Here is a 21,849-nt window from a genome sequence, read left to right as displayed (position 1 = left end):
TAAAAGTCATGTGTCAATCATAATAGGTGGCGCCCCACAAATGTGACGCTATCTGGGTAAAGGGACCTTATTGCCGATGGCGCTTACGTCCTGCGGCGTCGTATTTGTATACGAACATCGCTCATAACGCCGTAAGCGCCATCGACAATAAGGCTCCTTTACCCAGATAACGTCACAAATATGAAAATCGATATGACCAAGAACAAAATAAGCAAACATGTAAACACATGTATCGCATACATTTGTCGCCAATACAGGGTATGAAAGCGAACGGTTCTATTTCCGATCGTAATTATTGCCTTTCCATATAAATATGTTATGTTTTCGCCTATTCGAATTGGGTAAAGCCCTAAATTACCCAAGCCAAACAAAATGAGTCACAGCCCCTCATAATTCCATTACCCACCTCACCTGTCACCAAGCATTCACTTCCTCAGACAATTTGTGCGCAATTAAAGCGATCGATAATCTTGTACAGCGGTGCGTCTGGCACCGCCTTTAGAAACAAAACAGCGTATGATGTACAAGTGTACTCGACAGATAAGCCCTGAAGATTGTCTTGCTGCCTTATCAAGTTGGACTGCCTAAGGATAGAGCAAGTACCTACATTTGAGAGGAATGCAAACTGACTGACTCAACCCTCAAAAGACATTATTAAACCATTGGTTCCAAATTTGGGTACATAGCCAAATGCACAAACTCTTACGATAATGTCGTTATCGTAGCTACCTATCTCTGTCGCTCTTCCGTATTGGCGCGACAGAGCCAAACTGCGTTTTGATCGATGTCTGGCGTTTATCATTTCGGCTGGGCCGGCTGTGAAGATGGTTTTGACATTTGGCCGCAGATCTTAACGGTTATTTTAGAAATAGAAATCATTTATTCGTGACAAGTGACGTTTTAGTTAATCTGACTGAATAAATAGAATATAAAATTTAATGGAGTTCGTATCGAAGTTTTTACCCTTGTCGATCCGTATTTCTGTTAAGACGTTTCAACTTCGATGGCGCACGCACCCCGCCCAAACAAAGTTTGCCCCTGATGTCGTTTCTAGGAAGTCGCCCCCGTCTGGGCATGTTCCCTTTGCATGACGAGTACCCTCTTTACTTCCACCAATGTACGTACCTGACTTCCATTTAGGTGTTTACAGGACTTTAAAGGTCAGGCATAAACTGGTGCTCTGAGATTTTGAAACTCGAGAGTGCGTAAGGCAATCAGAATAGGAGCTATACTATCCATATTTTTACGATAGTAGGCGGGTTAGCATCCCCTTTTCTGGAGGTTTTCCCGGAATCACTGTCTGCGTTTTGGATAGGGTCATATTTTCCGTCTGTTAATCAAAAGAATGTCTGAAGTTCAAATATGAATTGATTTCATGCTATTTATAATACTCGTATTATGTACGAAAACGGGTAATACCTACATTATATTTCGGTATACTTAATGCTTGACGATGCTATAGGCATTATAAGTTTGATGTGTCTGTCTGTGGCATCGTAGCTCCCGAACGGATGAACTGATTTAGATTTAGTTTTTTTTTGTTTGAAAGCTGAATTAGTCGGGAGTATTCTTAGCCATGTTTCATGAAAATCGGTCCACTATGTCAGGGTTTTTTTTTCCAAAATTTTAATTTTGTGATTAGGTTTTGCGGCTTCGCTCGCGTTAGAAAGAGACAAAAAGAAGCCTATGTCACTCTCCATCCCTTCAACTATCTCCTCTTAAAAAAGTCACGTCAATTCGTAGCTCCGTTTTGCCGCGAAAGACGGACAAACAAACAGACACACACACTTTCCCATTTATAATATTAGTATGCATGGATTCATATCTTACAAAAAATTTGGTTGTCACCGTTTTGTGACTTACAGGGATGCTGATTCGTCTATTTACGTTTGTTTTAAGATTTCAAACGTGTCTAATATACGAGAGGCACACGTTTACGCTTTTGTGTGTCCTTCGCAGAATCATAAATAACCGATACCTGCTTAGTACCTACTTACCACATAGCAACGCGTAAACAAAAATTCGATATTAATGGTTTATGATAATTATGATATTTACTGCCTAGTCATAAGCGGAGCATCAATCAACTAATGTATAAGTCGATGCCCCTTGTAAATAGTTAAGTACGAAAAGCAAATACTTAAATAACCTTTAGTTGGACCAGATATTCTCACTTTTTTTATCTTTCTCACTTGATGGTCTCATCGGAAGTTCAGCGCTGGAAGTCACTAGCAACACGCTGAGATGATGCCATTTCGTGGCACTTCATTTCTTTCTGTCTTGTTGTTATTATGTGTACAAGTCTTGTCTGTGTTCACGAATAAATGTTTATTCTATTCTATTCTATATTATTGAAATAAGGTTTTAAAAATGTATTGGTATTGTATTGCTAAGCAATTTCGGACTCCGCAGTATTCATAGTTTTGTAATATTTACTCCTGTCCTGTAAGTATAGTGTATGTGTGATGCACTGAATTCTACCAGTGGCCTATTTCACAATACTGACAATTGTCACCCGACAGTGACACTTTACCGTTCATTGCCTGTTCAACAAGGAAATATTGACTCTGGAGTATAAAAATGATAATCAACCCAGAAATAGGCATTGTCACTGTCAGTGTCTAGTGTCAATGTCACTGTGGTGAAATATGCCACTGGTCTAGATCTATACACGATGTTTCTTTCTGTGTTCAACCAATAGAACACTAAGCTATTACTGTGCGTGTTCTATTAGGTATGTGATATGTCCCCAGGGCTCCTAGTCAAACACACAGAAGCCCGCAAGGCTCGGAGATAGGGAAATTACTAATCTGCAGCCAACGATGTGTGATGACCGTTCCGTTAGACGTTTCAAAGTGTAAGAACGAGAACCCGTTGCGATTTGCATGGCCAATTCCTATAATTACGTTTGTAGAACCCTGTTTTTATCTCCGGTATACTAAAAATGTTTAAGTCTTTGTCGCTTACCATACGGATAAAACCTTCACGCGACAGCTTGAATAAGCTAAGCAGTGATTTTATTGCACAGACTACAGACTGCACGTATTGTAATGCTAATGAAATTATAAGTATAAATATTTATATAGGTAAAATACATACATATTCGTACCTACTACCTACGTTGCGGTCGCTGTGTAACAATTCTATAATCATTGCGAAAATTTCTTTAAAAACAATAGTAATATGTGTAAGGTACAGTCAGCCAAAACCGGATCGTACAGCAAATAGATTAGTTACAATGGCCCCCAGTCGAGAATTGCCCCGCTTTACCTTAATCGAAATAATCGCGGACAGATGTACCTACAAAGAAACCTACGGATCCAAATGAAAATCTTATTTTTTGTAAACGTTTCAATAACAATACTTTTATTACGCGGGCGAAGCCGCGGGTAAAAGCTATCTATATATATAAACGGCAAAGTCCTGAGTGACTGACTGACTGACTTAAATCAACGCACAGCCCAAACCGCTGGTCCTAGAGATTTCAAATTTGGCACGTAGATTCCTTATATAGTGTAGAGGAGCACTAAGAAAGGATTTTCCAAAATTCACCTCCTAAGGGGGTCAAATGGGGGTTCAAAGTTTGTATGGGGAAACAAAATTAGTTTGACTATTTTATTCGAAACTTCACAGGAAGATTCCTTAAGACATATGACTGACTACGTGTTTCAGGTTTTTTGAAAATTTAACCCCTAAAAGGGTGAAAAGGGGGCGATAAAGTAAAAAATCAATATGGGTATCGTTTTTATGGTTTATCGGGTCGCTGATCACGATAAATACAACGTTTTTAAAATCTAACGAGGCGGAAGTGAAATACCTTCTCCCCTGTTGTGGTGCAATGGATAGGGATAGGGATAGGGATAGGGATAGGGATCGGGATCGGGATCGGGATAGGGATAGGGATAGGGATAGGGATCGGGATAGGGATAGGGATAGGGATAGAAATAGGGGACGGGGACGGAATAGGGATAGGGGCGGAGATGGGGACAAAGATAGAGATAGGGATAAGATAGGGATTGGGGTCAGAATAATCGGTCGGCAATCGATATCTAGGCAGTGTAAAATGCAGGTGGCTCAGTGGGAAGGGATTAGTATGTAGGCATCGGCGAGTATCCTGCATCCGTAATAACTATTACAATGTGCTGTAAGAAGATCGTTGTTTTGCTTGCCTTTTATATGTTTACGTTTGTAATAAGTATAAGCAAAATGGAAAAAAATGTAAGGGATAATGCAAGGAAGTACTTTTTACCCTACCGACCATAGCGTCGAGATACTGGCTATGTGGGTTGTATGAAGTTTCCCCAGTATAAATATTTATATAGGTAAAATACATACATATTCGTACCTACTACCTACGTTGTGGTCGCTGTGTAACAATTCTATAATCATTGCGAAAATTTCTTTAAAAACAATAGTAATATGTGTAAGGTACAGTCAGCCAAAACCGGATCGTACAGCAAATAGATTAGTTACAATGGCCCCCCAGTCGAGAATTGCCCCGCTTTACCTTAATCGAAATAATCGCGGACAGATGTACCTACAAAGAAACCTACGGATCCAAATGAAAATCTTATTTTTTGTAAACGTTTCAATAACAATACTTTTATTACGCGGGCGAAGCCGCGGGTAAAAGCTAGTGTTTACACATAACTATGCTGTGCTATTGCTGCCACCTTAGTTTGGTTTGTCTCTACTACTTAGTCGAGCCTTTTACCTTACTAGTTTCTTTTTTATTTTTTTTAATGAGATTAGGGACAAAATACTAAGAATCTCATAATAAGATTGACAACTACAACCTAACGAAACCTAACGCACTCTGTAAAAGTAATCGGCCAATCACATGGATATACCGAATCATCTGTAATTTTTATCAACATTAGTACGAAATGAGGTTGATGGGGTGTTAATAAATTGGCTAATCAAGCTGTATAGTTTATATACACAGAGCTCAGGCGTATAAGCATGGTCACGCGATAAATGAAAAAACATCAGGCCGTCCCTATTGCACTTACAAATAGTGCGATAGGGACGGCCTGATGTTTTATCATTTATCGCGCGACCATGTTTGCCTGCCAGGTTACTGTCATTAACTACACATTGATATTCCCCGGGGCTTGAGTATGAGTATCCTAATATCCTTGTCAAACAACATAAGACGATGTTACACAGAAGCCCGCAAGGTAAGATACTACTGTAAGATAAGGGGGATTACTGATTAGAGTCGCCAGCGATGTGTGGGGCGACCGTACTGGCGAACAGTCAACTCATTTAAATCCTAGGTCACGGTAGAACCTTTGCACAATAAACATCAATGGGACTTCTATGGGAAATAGCACACGGTGTAAATAAGACAGGGTTCTAGATCTATGCCCATGATTCAAATTGACCGTACATGTTTTGAGGTTTAATTGCTATTTCGGTGAATATATTTTGTCTTGCAGTTTACGTAGATAAGTTGTTTCGTTTATCTTCTTCTTCCAAATGGTAACTTGACAATTTGGTAGACCTTTGCAAGATTGCTTTTTCAATTCCGTTTGTTATTTTTTTGCAAATGAATTTCTCCTGTTGAATTACTAAAGGAGGTAATTTAATATCATGAGTTTAATGGTACTAATACTTAGTCCTCTCAAAATTTCTCACACTACATTTAAGAGCTTAAGCTGTATGTTACACAGGCATAGGTCAGAGTTCGTTCGAGCAGTCCCACTGACCTATATCCCGCAGGTGTTTGGCATATATTGCCTGTTGGCACGGATACTCTAGCTTTATACTGAATGTAGGTACCGATTGCCGCAAGATTACACTTTCCCGTGTTATTTCGATTTCTAGAATAAAACGGAAACGATAAGGTTAAGGGCTTGTTTTTACAACGCCCCCCTTTGTTTTAAACGCTTTGTGAACATGTTAAGCCTTATACGGGCGATAAATTAACCTAGGCATAGAATTAATTTATTTGCTTGCGATGACAGTCAGAGCCATTACAATTTACAACTGTCAACGAGCGTTTAACGAGAGCATCTGTTGCGTTGCGGGCCAAAGTTATCTAATAATTACATTTCTCATGGCCTATACTGACCACTTTAAAGAGATTAAGCCGTATTAGCTTTCTACACTGCAGCTATAATAAAATAGAGGAAATCGCCGGAAACCAAAGCTCAAAAATTAACATTATTAGGCTAAACTTGCAATCTACTCGTAAACCTATTTGAATAGTATTTTGGTTGTGGTTAAATCTTCAGAATAACCAAATAAGTAATATATGTATTATGTCAAGGTTTATTCCATAAAATAAACAACCTCTACCTCTTCATGAGGCCACAACGTAGCGAGATGGAAAACACGATTTAGACCTAGGCATAAAGTATACCTATCATTGTACTAGTTGTCAACAGGCTTTTATCGTTATTGTCCTGATTTCGCTTCTGTTGTGAAAGCGGTTGTTATTATGGATTAGTCCAGGCCCCGGGGACATTTTATTAGCCAATGTATATTTGTCTCGATGACTGATATTTACGTAAACATATTTGATTGACATGAGTAAACAGAATTAGATTCTAGAAGTTTCATATTGACTTTACAGAGTCAGATGGCATTCGTAACAATGTGCTTGTTGTGTCGTGAGTTAGCTAAAGTTATAGGTTTTCGTATTCGTAGCTGTTATAGGCTTCCAAATAGGTATTAACAGTTTAAGGACTTCGACCAATCAAATCATTTCGTAGTCTAAGGGATCGACCACATCAGAGCGATGCGTGTCTCGGGGCGCGCAACGGACGTCCGCGCCACGCCACCTGAGTGTAATTCAAAAAACGTCTCCTCAGTACATTTTGTATAGGAAGGACGTAAGACGCGCCGCTAAGCGGCGCGGCGCGCGCCACGCCGCCGCCACGCCACCTGGGGCGCGTCTTACGTCCTTCCTATACAAAATGTACTGAGGAGACGTTTTTTGAATTACACTCAGGTGGCGTGGCGCGGACGTCCGTTGCGCGCCCCGAGACACGCGACGCTTAAGTGGGAACGCTGGCTAAAATGTTGGGATCGGCATTTCCTGACTCAGAATAATAAACTCTACGTAACTCGAAGTAAGCCCTGCCCAAAATTGATATCAATTTGTTGGAAATCTTCATATCTCCATGATGCTGCTAAGGAATTTAAAACTGTATCGGGAGTATCCGGGAGCGAGAAAAAGTATATTTCTCATCTCAAGTAATATTAATAAAATCGAATGTGATCAATAGGGACTCCAAATTAATTTTAATGCAATCATGACATGTGATTATCGTAAAGTCAAAGTAATTTGCGAGACTCATAGTAATGTATATTATGTAAATATGTAAGGTACATTAAATATGTTAAATAAATAAATAATAACTGTGGGTCTAGTGCAAAAGGGTATAACTCAAATTGACTGGGTGAAAAAGGTCACAAGTCCGAGGTGGGACTTGTGCCCTTTTTCACCGAGTCAATTTGAGTTATACCCTTTTTCACTAGACCCACGGTTTGTGATATGACTTACCTCATATCATATTTTATACGATTAGATAGATGTTAGAGGCTGGAGTATCTCAAACAGATCTAATACGATGACTATTTGACTAAGTGCGAAACGGATGTTGAGGGTCAAACGTCAAATTACATGGAAAGAAATATAGACATCAATATTTGATAACTGTCATTAGTCATAAGACACATGTGTCCCCCCTATACGAGTATTAGTAGGGCGGCCATACATTGAATACATATCACTAATAGATTATTTGTAGTAGCAAAAATGTATGACTGAAACTGTAGTTGTGTCCGTTGTATAAACTCGAATTAAAAGAACAACTAAAATATTTCCCCCGACTCGTTAAAACTTTTTGAATCTAATTTATTAGCTATTCGTGTTCACTGAAACGGTTGTTTTTCGTTTTTATTTAACGATAGGACGTGTTTTATCACTTTTATCAGGCTTGAGCACTCATTAATACTATTTAATAGCACATTTTAAATTTTGGGTTAACGCATTCGCACAGTGCAGAGAGTTGTTTGAGGAAAATCGCCTCACGACATTAGACACAAAACGCCAATTAAGTACGTAAGGAAAGACCTAAGCCCTTCTACGTGTACACATGTACAACACGGCTGGTCAGCTGTACTGCCGCGAATGTGATAGAATTTTTAAGAGCAAGTTTGGCCTGCTAGCCACATAAGCGCAAACAAGAGGCAAAACCCTTGACTGCTGAGGTCGCCGTCATCGAAATCGATGTGGACGTTATATACGATACTTATAAAAGCAAGCGAATATAGCTGAAAATCAATATCGCTCACAAAATAAACAACAACAAGATGTCTTTCACGCGTCATTGTACATCAAAACAAAAGCCTACGCCAATAAATTCCTATTATCAGAGCACAATGCATGCACCCACTCCGCACGACTGTACAATACAAGGTGCTCGCAAGGAACCCATATAACTTTAACGGCATATTCTTGGTCACATTTTAAGACTAAAATGTCATATAAACTTTTCTATATTTCGTCTAGTTTCAGAGTTATTGCCAATTTAAAAAAACATTTCCGTATTGTTACTCAGTAGAAAAGGTTTCTTAACGGCGCTGATGCGCAATTGTGGAGCATAGTCTCACAGTTAGTCATTGATAGATGTCAAAATGTGACAAGAAAAACTTCCAAATAATTTGGTTTTTAGAAAAATAAATGAAGGAACTCATTTTAATTGCCAACTTTATGGATAAAAAATTTTTTTTTGAAAATACGTCCAAAAAAAGTAAAAAAAAAAAAAAAAAATTTTTTTTTGGCGAAAAATTTTAAAATTCATATAACATTTTTTCTTTCTTTTTGCCTCAGAAACGCGTGGTTCAAGTTATGCGGGTTCCTCGCGAGCACCTTGTATAATGTAGGAGTACGTCATACAACCCACCGTCTGTCTAGTCCACAGATATAAATAATATCTGGAAAGCTGGCTTTTCTACATTAGGTACAATTTGACTTGCCAGCGCCAGCGCTATTGTACCAGATAGGTGCTACGACCTACGACCGTAGCCGCATCATACACATGGAACACGTGAAAACCAGTTTGTAGCGAAAGCTCCTATGAACAGAAAGCACTTGTTGAAGTCCTTGTTGAACAGGCACTGAACGGCGAAGTGTCGGATGACAATTGTCGCAGTTGTGAAATAGGCTACATAAAAGCCCACCAGGATAAATGATTATTATGAAGTTATGAGGAAAAGTATTTTTTAATTAACGAGACATCTTCTGATTAGTGACAAGCGTAGACAAATGACTTATCAATTTAGAATCTTATTGGAACATTTCCAACGTCTGTTTCTTTCCTCATCGATTGAGACGCATTAACTACAACTAGAAGAGAAATGTGTGCAATGATCGATTTTGGCAAACACCTGAGAGAAATGTGCTGCTTGTCATTGATTGATCATGATCAAGTGTAATAATATTGCACGCAGAAAGGTAGCAGGTAAATATTTGTATGTATTGGTCAACACAGACATTTATCGAAGTAAATATGTGAGTAACCCAGAGGATTATACTTATATCCCGTTTTATAATATAGGGAAGAAAGAATCTTCTTCCACAGGACTTCAACTTCACAGTAATTTATACATTTCTAGACTTCATGAAGTCTACAAATGCCTACAATATTTTCTCGCTGAGTAAAACATCAGATCATTCCACAGCCGGAGCGTTTGCTAGATGATCGTCTGAAATCTCTTGGTTCGCGGTCATCTGCATCGAGGACCACTAGTAAAAACACCAGCGTCTTTTCAACAGAAATTTCCGAACGGCACATCTCGTCTCGGAAAATGCTGGAGTATGATGGGTTTAGTCCTTTTCACCTTTAACGTTTGTGTGTGTTGTCTGTCAGTATCCCTACAGTAGCGGAAAATAAACTATCACATTTTTTCGGGCACATTTGCATACTTATTTCATTAATTAAAAAAAAAAACGGCTTTGCAATTTCGATGAAATTTACAATATAATTACATATGAAAAAGATTATTTGGGCAACTTAAGGTTCATTTTTAAAACAATTTGTATACCCGAGTTAAGCAGAGTAGCCCTATGGGCCTCAAATAGTAAAATAAAGATGTGGTGTAATTTTCATACCAACAACTTCTGAGATTGATAGATTAATCCATCTGTATTATACTGTTAGTAGGATTAGCTATTTGTATATTAGTAACATACACGATCGGTGTGTGTAAAGTCTAACCCGCATCAGGCTCTCGTGGCTGCCCAAGGGCCACGTGCAGTGAGTCCTAAAGCTCGTAAGAATTCAAATACATATTTGTAATGATGATCCAATAGTTGTTTACTTGATATAAAAGTATCATTTTAAGAATTTCCCACTTATTTTTTTCGATATATAACCAGTATGATAGATTTTTTTCCGCTACTGCATACGGTGCTAGTTACTATGGATAGTATTTCACCATTCAACTGTAAAATTGTACCAGTGTGTACACAGCAAGAGGACTACAAATAAGTACATATTTACAGTGTACTTGCTACATCGCAGCCCTGAGAGTTCCGGAACCGGAAACAGCACAAAGAAGGGGATGTCGCACAAAAAGCTATAAGCGGACGTGAGCCCCTTTACACTGGGTGGCTTTAACCGCGCTAAGGACTTTTTAGCGGAGTTACTATCACTTTTCATAGTTCCGTATTTAGTTGGCAAGTTTTGTCACTTTATCGGCCTGCACAAGGCATTGTATTGCTAATGGAGACATAGTTAAAAATATGTTAGTTTACGTAAAATTATAAGCTCCTTCTTCCATTTTACTTTTAAACAGATACATATTTATATGATGGTAAGAAAGACCACGGTAATATTTTTTTTTTCTGAATTAAGAGATGCACTCTAGCATCTCTTAATTCAGTGTGCCGCTTGGCAAAGGCCTCCAATAGCTCTTTCCATTGGGGTCTATTTTGGGTCACTCTTCTCCACTTCGGGCCAACTGTGAGATTGAGTTCGTCCTCCCATCTTGTTCGAGGTTTCTTCTGGCCCCTTGTCACCATCTGCTAACGATGGTGACAAGCTATTCTATTCGATGCTCTTGATATCGACCGCATATGAACCGTACATTTCATCAAAGCGTGTCTAACGTATCAGACGGCGTGCACAATTCCAGTGCGCTAGTACCGTTTATAGTGCATAAATCGAATTGCACGCTGCTCGCGCGCCATTCAGAGGATTATTCTAGATTTTATAGAATTACGTAATGTACTGCAAGCTCGGACATGTGCGTTGTTTAGAAGCATATTTTGTAGCAAAAGTAACAATAAGACATGGTGTTTTTTTCCGCACTAGTTCCAGTCAGATCGAAACTCCAAAGCGAAACTCCTACATATACTGAAAAACGTCGTACGTGCGAAGAGGGAATTCGTTACTCTCTTCGGTCGAGTTTTAATTTATTTTTTCACCCGTTTCGTATTTTCTCTTTTCCGCACTTGCATCGCAACGCAACGCACTATTTCCGTATTAATGTCTCTAAACGTTTGCAACACCAAGGAACTGTAGTTAGGCCAAAGACTCATTTCAATCACAGACAGAGAAAATCATAATATTTTCAGTATTAACTACGTTAGTTAGTGCTCGTGCACCTAAAATAAAAGGAATAAGAATAATTGTCATAATTTGCCAGACTATTTATACTAAACCAACTTATTAAACCTGCTTTTGTTTTTCCTGAAAACGCATTCTTTGCATAAACAGTTCAGTATTTTCATGACGATCATGTCATGACTGCTAGCTAGTTTGGTTTACCAATATGGCTCCAACTCCAAGTTGTTGACATGGAAATAATATGCCGCCAACGCAGCTCGTTCGATTACAAAGTTATATCAAAGGGCAGCTAAACTCATGTGTGGCCTGATAGACTATCATGCAAATCCAGATTGGATGTTCTTTATGTTTACTCACGCCGGACACGTAAACTTGTAAGTATAAAGTTTTAAAGCACATGCATGTTCCTAGGAATTTTCTTAGACAAGGAGTTTAGGGATAGCTTGGAAAGCAGAGTCATCATCATCCTCCTTGCGTTATCCCGACATTTGCCACGGCTTATAAGAGCCTGGGGTCCGCTTTGACAACTACTCCTAATATTTGGCGTAGACACTAGTTTTACAAATTGCTATTGGACCTTCCAACCCGAAGGGTAACCTAGGCCTTATTGGAATTAGTCCGCTTTCCCCAAGATGTTTTCCTTCACCGAAAAGCGACTGGCAAAGTTCCGAAAAACTCATTGGTACGAGCCGAGCACGCTCTTACCGGGGTTCGAACTCGCGACTTCAGAAAGTCGCACGCTCTTACCGCTAGGCTACCAGCGCTTCTTTGCTTGGAAAGCAGAGTAATTTTGAAGAGTAATTCCATACTTTAACATTGACATTCCAAAAGATTACGTATAATACGGAGTGGTGCTTAAACGACGACTAGAATAAAAACATCGTGATGTTTGGTCTTCATCTTCAAGTGCCCTTGGAAATAATGGTATTTACTATATACGAGTGCGATTATTTCGCTATTCAATGTCAAGACCACGAGCAATGCGATTTGCGAAGGAAAACAATGTTTGCAGTTTCTTTAAAAGCTTCATTAGATATACCCAAGTCACTTTTTCCTATATAGGTACAAGGCATTAAATGTGATGATTTCTGTACCTTGTCACTTTAAAGCCGTGTTTGAAATGTCATATGAAATTGTTAAACAATTAACAGCGATAAGGTACAGAAGGGATGGAAAGATTGGAGAGTGACATAGGCTACTTTTTGGCACTTTCTAAAATGGGGAGTGGAAGTTTGTATGAAATATTCCGTAGTCGAATTTAACGAGCGTAGCCGCGGGCAAAATCTAGTTAAAAATAAGGAATCTTTGACGTCAAAGCAACGTCAAACGTCATAATTCTGAAAGATCTCCTGTTTGCAACAAAATTAAAAAACTCAGAACAATGAACGTCAAGATTTTTCCGGTTCCTAGAGATCAAACAGCTTGGCATGTTTAATTGTAGACTGTAAACTGAAATCATGGCGGCATATTTGAGGTTAGATAATAAAATAGAGGAAACAAATATTTACATTTCATCAGAATCGTCCCGTAGTATATGTCTCATTCTAACCTCCCCCCACTTCTCTAGAACGGGGGGTGGAAGTTTGTATGGAGCACACCGCAATTTTCGAATTTATCGCGAGCGAAGATACCGAAGACGCGGGCAAAAAAGATAAACTAAAATCCATAATCCTACGGAGCAAATTGACAAGTAAGTGTGAACAAATATTGCTACAGTTTGGCCAGTGTCGTTCTTATCGATATTAAAATTATTATTACACCGTAGATTTAAGGTGCACCCAGACGGTACAATCAAATTGGCAATTTGATATTTTAATCAATATACCAACTTTTTTTGTGATTTCGACAGATCGAAAGGTCTGTAGATCCCTAATTAGATATAAAATGTTAATTTCAAACCAGCAATAATGTAAATGAAATTTATATATTTATTATGATAGTTTATTGAATCTTTACAAATGAATTATTACAATAATTATTGTGTTACAGCCGAAAGATGAAAAGATTGTGTAAATCACATAATAAAAACCGAGGACAAAATGTTACAACTCGACCATTTGGTGTACAATGTCTCGGATCGTTTTATTATAAATGTAACTGATGATGATGATGATGTTTACCTTGTATTTAAAAGTAACATTCGTATTTTTTTGATTTAAACTAGTCTGTTATTTGTACTTTACAACTTGTCGATATATTGTTATCGACATATACCCTTCACTATTTTTATTTCACTGTTCCTGGTAACATTTCATGTCAGTCATTTGTCAATTTAGTCCGCAGAATTGTGAATTTTAGTTTAGTGAGATAATTAATCGTGCGGCAGTATTTAAGTCTTTAATCAATAAGCATACTCTAGCATCTTTATTAATACAATCGGTAATTTTATATAATTCAAATGACTTCATCAAGTCTAAAAGGCCTACAAAAAACTCGAAGCCTAAGCAGGCTCGCGTGATACTAGACCGCGTACCGACAAACTATGTAATTGCACTCTGCACAAGAAATCGAAGCGGGTGTCGGAGATGCAATTATCATACTTGTACGATAAATGCACATTATTACACTGCTACGTGAGAACGATGCATTCTTTCGGCATTTCACTGGTCTTTGAGAAGATATAATAATTGAAATCGTTTCCATTTCAACCATTGATCTTTGTATAAATATGAGATTGCTTGTTTAAGGCGTGTACAAGTTTGTAATGGGTCGGCAACGCGCATGTGGTGTCACATTTGAGTTGCAGGCGTCCATAGGTTACGGTGACCTGACCGCTTCCCATCAGGCGGACAGTATGCTTGTTTGCCACCGAAGTAGTATAAAAAAATAGAATAGCCAACAACGCATTACCTACACTAATAATATTCACCGATTGCTACCATCTTCGCAAGACTGGTTTATTACCTACTTTTGGAACACCTGACCTTTTGGTCTTATTAACCAACTGTCGAGCCACCGAAACTAATCAAGAACGCGCAAATTTTTCCGTTCCTTTGGTTTTCAATTTTATCTGCAATCGTCTTTCTCTGACAATTTCTCTTTCTAGAAAACAAATACCTTTGACAGATAATGTTATCACATTATTACAAACAATTTTACCACCGTAACCGTTACAAATAATTTGCTTGAAATGGTTTTGAAACCTGTCCAAACTGTTATCAAGGCTTACCGTCAGTTTTTCCATCGACATTAGAAATGAATTTTCCCGAAAGATAGCGCTTTGCGAGTCGTATCTGGGTTTCCAATTTCCTTTGCGCCCACGGTTTCCGTTGCGGCACAGGTTACATATCGTACTGCAGATATATCACATTAAAAAAAATACAGAGTTCTGATGATTTCCTTTCTGAAGTCGGTTCATCCTTCAGAATCTCTGGTATCTTGATGTGTCTGATATCGGTACCACGACGATGGTTATTTCTAAAATAAAAATAAATTTCTCTCCTTTCCGTGAATGGAAATATCTAATAGATTTGGAATGCTTGGTTGGATAGCGATGGTATTGCTTTATATTGAACATTGTCAGGTAACTTACCTGAGTCTGCTTGGAACTGTCTGAAGCAAGATCACAAGACGCCTTTAGACGCAAAAAAATCTTATATTACAAAAAACGGCAGGCTGCCAGAAGGCATTTTTTACTTGATTGCCCAAAAAGTAATTCAAAAAATCTTCATACATTTTGTATAGGAAGGACGTAAAAGCGGCGCGGCGCGCGCCCGCCGCCGCCACGCCACCTGGGGCGGTCTTACGTCTTTGCCAAAATGTACTGAGGACGTTTTTTGAATTACACTTTTTACCATAAGTCTGCCTTAAATGCAATGGAATACAATAATATAGACTTCTACAGTCCTTCCAGACAGATGTCACACGTCTCGGCATCGCGATTCTAACGTACGACATCACTAAATAGCAGTGGCGACGCGTGAAATTTTTGTTGGTAAAGCTAGAGGGGTTTTTGGGATCTGTTTTGTATGGACTTCTTCAGATACTGCAGAGTAAATAGGTATCTCATAGGTAAGCGTGATCCACCGTAGACCGCTATCAGGTGTGATCGTGGTCAAACGTCTACCTATTCATATAAAAAAAAAAAGAATTTTAGGGAACCCGTTGGGAATCGAGTTATATCGACGCTACGCCACTGCTAAATAGTTTAATAAAGTAGACATTTTATGAAATGTTCTAGACTTCTAGTGGACGGATTTTTTAGTCTGACCAAAAAGAGTAGAAATTAAAAAGTGACAACATCGTAGTGTCGTCCCGTTTTCACATATTTTACAATTTTCTTCTCTTTTTGGTCAGCCTGTAACTGGAGTCTCTGCAAAATGTACTCTGTTGGCTAGTGTCGTCGTGAAAAATGTTATCGAACATGAAATACCCTTTGATGCCGTGAATACCTCATCACGTCGTATGTCGTTGAACCTGCCGAACTATTAGATAGGCAGAACAAATCAAATTTTAACAAATATTTTGATTTGTGTTTTTTATGTAGTCACACTACTATATATAAATTAAAAATCGAAATAAGATATCATATATTAAAGAAAAAATGACGGACACCACCTACCACGTACCACCTAGCACCTATACTGCTTGCCCTTAGAGTTGGTCAAAGACGCCTAGTCTTACAAAGATGACATATATTTAGAAGAGAAATTTCGACGGCTTCCGCTGTGACGGGGTGGCCTAGGGGTTCATGGTTCATGGCGTTAGACCGGATTGCTAAAGACGCCGGTTCGAATCCGGCCTTCGCCACTGGTGGTGTCCGTCAGTTTTTCTTTAATATATGACATCTTATTTCGATTTTTAACTACCTACTTGCTTCTGTCTGAGCAGTGTGGGGAATGGAAAACAATGGCATAGACCTCTCTCTCATTAGTTCTCCATTACAGGCCTCATAGGCCTCCATTTACCTGCCGGATTTAGTCATCTATGAAATTCCCGCCCCCTTTCTTTCCCTTTTAAACACGTGTTTTGACTAGTTTTTAGCGAGAAATAAGGATTCTTTCCTTCCGCGGGTGTCGTAGAAGTCGACTGTGGAATACGGGTTGAATTGTAGCAACCTGGCACTGCCATATCATAATTTGGTCACCTTTCAATATACCCCACTTGGGAATTCAGGCGTGAGTACATGTCTGTGTTGTATGCATGTGCCTAAAAAGAACATTCAAACACAATATAGGTATTATTGTTACTGAATAAATAATAATAATGATGATGATGTGTGCATTGTGTAATAAGGATTGATATTTCTTGAAGACTTTTATTGGTAGGTTGAAAAATCTCAAAATAGTTTTAGTGTAGTAACTTCCATGCATTATTATTAACGAATAACGATAAACATCTATACAATAAAGATATAGAGAATATTGCTGAAAAACACGCATTCCGCCATCAGATCAGACATATAAAATGGCAGAGAAGTGCACTTGATTTTGTTCCATCGGGAACATTTAAGTCTTGATCCCTCCTGGGTTGGGATTTCTTTTTTATAATTTTGAGATGACGTCAGACGTCAGACAGACGTCAACTGCATCAATTTACGGTGCTGCTGTTTTTCATCTGTCAAACACGAGACATGGTCTCCTACAATCAATGTGCTCTAAGACGATCGTTGTTTGCTTGCTTGAAGATTACGTTTGCGATAAGTATAAGCAAAATGTAAAAAATTGTAAGGGATAATAGAAAAAGTACTTTTTACCCACCGATCATAGTGTCGAAATACGGGCTATGTGGGATGTTTATAAAGGTTTCCTCAGCGTATATAGAATTACCTACGCTGTGGTCGATGTGTAATATTTCTACAATCATTGCAAGCAAAAGTATTATGTGCAATCGAAATAATCGCAGATAAATATACCTACAGAGAAACCTAAGGATCCAAATGAAAATCTTAATGAATACTTTTATTACGCGGGCGAAGCCGCGGGTAAAAGCTAGTAAACAATATATTTACTCCAACCTTATATCTACTAACGAGCAAATAAGTCGTACCAAAGTAAATAGTAAACACGTTTCGGGCACATTATTGAGCGCCAATGAAAACGAGCGTTATCCTATTACCGTAGCCGCAGGTGCCAATTAGAACCATTTTTAGCCTCAATTAGCGCCAGTTCGTCCTCTAAACTGTCTTCAATGCAAGTCTTTGATGTAAACAATGCTAATGAACGCTAGTCTTTTTATTTTGTCTAAGACTAGCAGTGCTAATGGAGTTTTTATTTAATTTAGACAGAGAAGTTTCGAGAAAGGTTTAAATCCAAGCAACGTCATAGGTAGTGTAGTGGTTCAATATTGAATTTGTATAAGTATTAAGTACCTAATGCTCTTGCCAAAACCGGGGTAAAATATTCAGATATACATCTTTGCCGAACCGCTTAAAACCAACTGGGGATGTACGAGTGACGTTGAATAATGGAGTATGGTCATTCTCTAAACGGCTTGTGTCCGTCCGAAGACTTTGATCCAATCGCGACCAGTGGCAGTGGTGCCGATGCTATGGACAAAGGCACTAAACTTTGATCGATGGTAACCATAGGCTTTTGTTTATTCGAAGACGAACCAATATATTGGCCGGCATCAGACGGCTGGATACTACAGATTAAAGACACTAACCTTTGATGGGTGGTAGCTTCACCAGCTCCTGGTTGTGATTGTGCACGTTGAACCGGCTGGAACCATGCCGTCTTGGCTGGCCGTTCCATCCTGGTGGCCTTGGGCCGTCGGCGGACTTTGGTACGATGGCAGCCGGCGGTGGCGGGCCGGATGCAAGGGACGATGGCTTTTCTGGACGACCCTGGGGACAAAAGATGGGGAATTCGGTCAGTTGATTCAGAAAACGATTTTTAATGTTTAATTTTAGACATAGGGATACGCCCTACTAATTTGGTACGCGTTTATATGATACCAACACATAGGAAGGAGTCACCAAGTCAAAATATGTACGACCAAACGCGTCTACAGCAGACAGCTGATCTAAAATTGGCGCAAGGTAGTGTGAGGTAGGCATATAGACACTTCCCAAGGACCGAGAAACGGATAAAAAAATGCCAGTTTCAGGCAACAAGTTGGTAAAATTGTTCTTAAAAAATTCAAACGTTCCAAGTACTTCTGGCACACGCTAAATTAAACAGCCCAACATATTTGGCCAAATTGGGCTCAATTGACACACTTTACTTGATCCACAAACATTATCGATCGGCAATAAAAGAGAAACAATGGAGGCCATCAAAGATGGTCGCCAGGATATCAATAAAGCGGTAGTTTACGATATGAGACGCAATAAAACGTCATGTGTTTACGAAGGGTTGCCTACCGTACTATTTCATTTTTATGAGATAAATGAAAATGAAAAAAAAATGAAAAAGTTTATTATATAAATTAACAATTACAGAAAATCGCGACCCTGTGTCCTGAGCTAGGAAACCCTGTGTTACAGGACGCAGTTTCATCGCACTAGTACCTTAACCTATATTATAAAACTATACAATTCGTAGAGCGAGTTGCATAAGGAAGTACAAAGAGCTTACAAATAACATTTTTTATTTTTTGTGTAACGTAATATATTTAAATTTAAATAATTTGGTATCAACACTGAGCTGCGTGTACGTACGAGTATTTACTTGAATGTACGGGTATGTATCTGTTAGTGTGTGAGAGATTTATACTATAATATGAATATGATATGAGGATATTAATAATAAATTAAGATGAGATAATAAATGAAGATGAGAAGATAGATATTTATATAGCTATACTTATAAATTGGCGTCATTAAACAAAGTTTAAATAACATAAATAAAATAAAATATATACTTAGCTTGCCACGTACAGAAGAAGTTCAGTGTCTTGGTAATCTAGCTGGGAAAGCCACTTGGTAAGATACCGTTTGCTAGGTGGTCTATTTGTAGAATCAAGTTTGCAAAAGGATTTCATAACTAGCGGACAAATAAAGGGGTGAAATCTATGGGCAAAATATGGAGTGTTCATGATAAATTACTATTATTTTCTCCCATGGGCGTTGCGAATTTTCTAAGAATTTTGTGAAGGCATTTCGGCACCCTTTTTCATTGTTTTCAAAAAGCTTGTTACTCTAAGTCCATTCCATTTTTCATTCAGATTTCGAAAAAAAGCGAAATATATTTCTACGAGCCTTTTTATAACTACATCTTCTTCTTTATGTGCCAGCTCCGTCCAGGAAGTCGAGTCGGCGACCATATGTCCATAATGTCCATATGTCTCTCTATTTTTAACACGCTTTTATTAGGTCGTCGTGTATGTAACTATGTATGTAATGGAATCTAAGGAAGCTAATTTAACCATCTTCCAGGAGTCGTAGCGTAATGAAAATTGGCAGCTATATGTAGTTCCGATGACAATACAATAATATGGTACTGTTGAGCTGATCTGATGATGGAGTCGGAAGATATGAACTGGAACTACATGATGGAACATCGTATCATAGCCGTTTTTGGGTTTCTTAGAAAAGTCTTGTAATGAACTTTGACTACAATTAGGTTTCAAGGTCTGATGATGAAGCCGAAAGATATGAACTGGAACTACATGATGGAACATCGTATCATAGCTGTTTTTGGGTTTCTTAGAAAAGTCTTGTAATGAACTTTGACTACGATTAGGTTTCAAGGTCTGATGATGGAGCCGGAAGATATGAACTGGAACTACATGATGGAACATCGTATCATAGCTGTTTTTGGGCTTCTTAGGAAAGTCTTGTAATGAACTTTGACTACAATTAGGTTTCAAGGTCTGATGATGGAGCCGGAAGATATGAGCTGGAACTACATGATGGAACATCGTATCATAGCTGTTTTTGGGCTTCTTAGAAAAATCTTGTAATGAACTTTGACTACGATTAGGTTTCAAGGTCTGATGATGGAGCCGGAAGATATAAACTGGAACTACATGAATTACATGATGGAACATCGTATCATAGCTGTTTTTGGGCTTCTTAGAAAAGTCTTGTAATGAACTTTGACTACGATTAGGTTTCAAGGTCTGATGATGGAGCCGGAAGATATGAACTGGAACTACATGATGGAACATCGTATCATAGCTGTTTTTGGGCTTCTTAGAAAAGTCTTGTAATGAACTATGACTACGATCAGGTTTCAAGGCCTGATGATGGTGCCGGAAGATAAGAACAGAAAAAGGGGGGGGCTCGAGGGGGAAGCATGAAAGAAAGATCAACGTAGTATTTAAAATAAGTTGGGTTAGCGTTTTCTTGTGACCTTTCAGAGCAAACAAAGGGGGGCTCGGGGGGCGAAGCCCCCCGCATAAAAGATCAACGTCGTATTTACAATAAGTTGGGTAAAGGTTTTCTTGTGATCCTTAAGAGTAAAGAAAAGGGGGGCTCGGGGGGCGAAGCCCCCGCATAAAAGAAAGATTAACGTAGTATTTAAAATAAGTTGGGTGAGCGTTTTCTTGTGACCTTTAAGAGCAAAAAAAGGGGGGCTCGGGGGGCAAAGCCCCCCGCATGAAAGAAAGATCAACGTTGTATTTAAAATAAGTTGGGTTAGGGTTTTCTTGTTACCCTTAAGAGTAACGAAAAGGGGGGCTCGGGGGGCGAAGCCCCCGCATAAAAGAAAGATTAACGTAGTATTTAAAATAAGTTGGGTTAGCGTTTTCTTGTGACCTTTAAGAGCAAACAAAGGGGGCTCGGGGGCGAGCCCCCGCATAAAAGAAAGATCAACGTAGTATTTAAAATAAGTTGGGTTAGGGTTTTCTTGTGACCCTTAAGAGTAACGAAAAGGGGGGCTCGGGGGGCGAAGCCCCTCGCATAAAAGAAAGATCAACGTAGTATTTAAAATAAGTTGGTTTAGGGTTTTCTTGTGACCCTTAAGAGTAACGAAAAGGGGGGTTTGGGGGGCGAAGCCCCCCGCATAAAAGAAAGATCAACGTTGTATTTAAAATAAGTTGGGTTAAGGTTTTCTTGTGATCCTTAAGAGTAAAGAAAAGGGGGCTCGGGGGGCGAAGCCCCCGTATGAAAGAAAGATCAACGTAGTATTTAGAATAAGTTGGGTTAGCGTTTTCTTGTGACCTCTAAGAGCAAACAAAGGGGGCTCGGGGGCGAAGCCCCCGCATGAAAGAAAGATCAACGTAGTATTTAAGATAAGTTGGGTTAGCGTTTTCTTGTGAACTTTAAGAGCAAACAAAGGGGGCTTGGGGGGCGAAGCCCCCCGCATAAAAGAAAGATCAACGTTGTATTTAAAATAAGTTGGGTTAAGGTTTTCTTGTGATCCTTAAGTGTAAAGAA

The 21,849-nt window shown here is 38.8% G+C and overlaps 1 protein-coding gene across 3 annotated transcripts in view; it reads right to left on the bottom strand.

The window, feature by feature from the left end:
• Positions 1-21,849, bottom strand: part of LOC125232511 (serine/threonine-protein phosphatase 2A 56 kDa regulatory subunit gamma isoform) — a 96,140-nt gene that overhangs the window by 34,993 nt on the left and 39,298 nt on the right. For all 3 annotated transcript variants that reach the window (XM_048138208.1, XM_048138211.1, XM_048138209.1), the window contains one exon: positions 18,192-18,372. In XM_048138208.1, coding sequence (XP_047994165.1) covers positions 18,192-18,372 — 181 coding nt within the window. The remainder of the gene's footprint in view (positions 1-18,191; positions 18,373-21,849) is intronic.

This window comes from Leguminivora glycinivorella, chromosome 13 (assembly GCF_023078275.1).
Source record: "Leguminivora glycinivorella isolate SPB_JAAS2020 chromosome 13, LegGlyc_1.1, whole genome shotgun sequence".
Taxonomy (NCBI): Eukaryota; Metazoa; Arthropoda; class Insecta; order Lepidoptera; family Tortricidae; genus Leguminivora; species Leguminivora glycinivorella.
The sequence above is the reverse complement of the archived record's forward strand: the minus strand, read 5'-3'. Positions and strand labels throughout refer to the sequence as shown.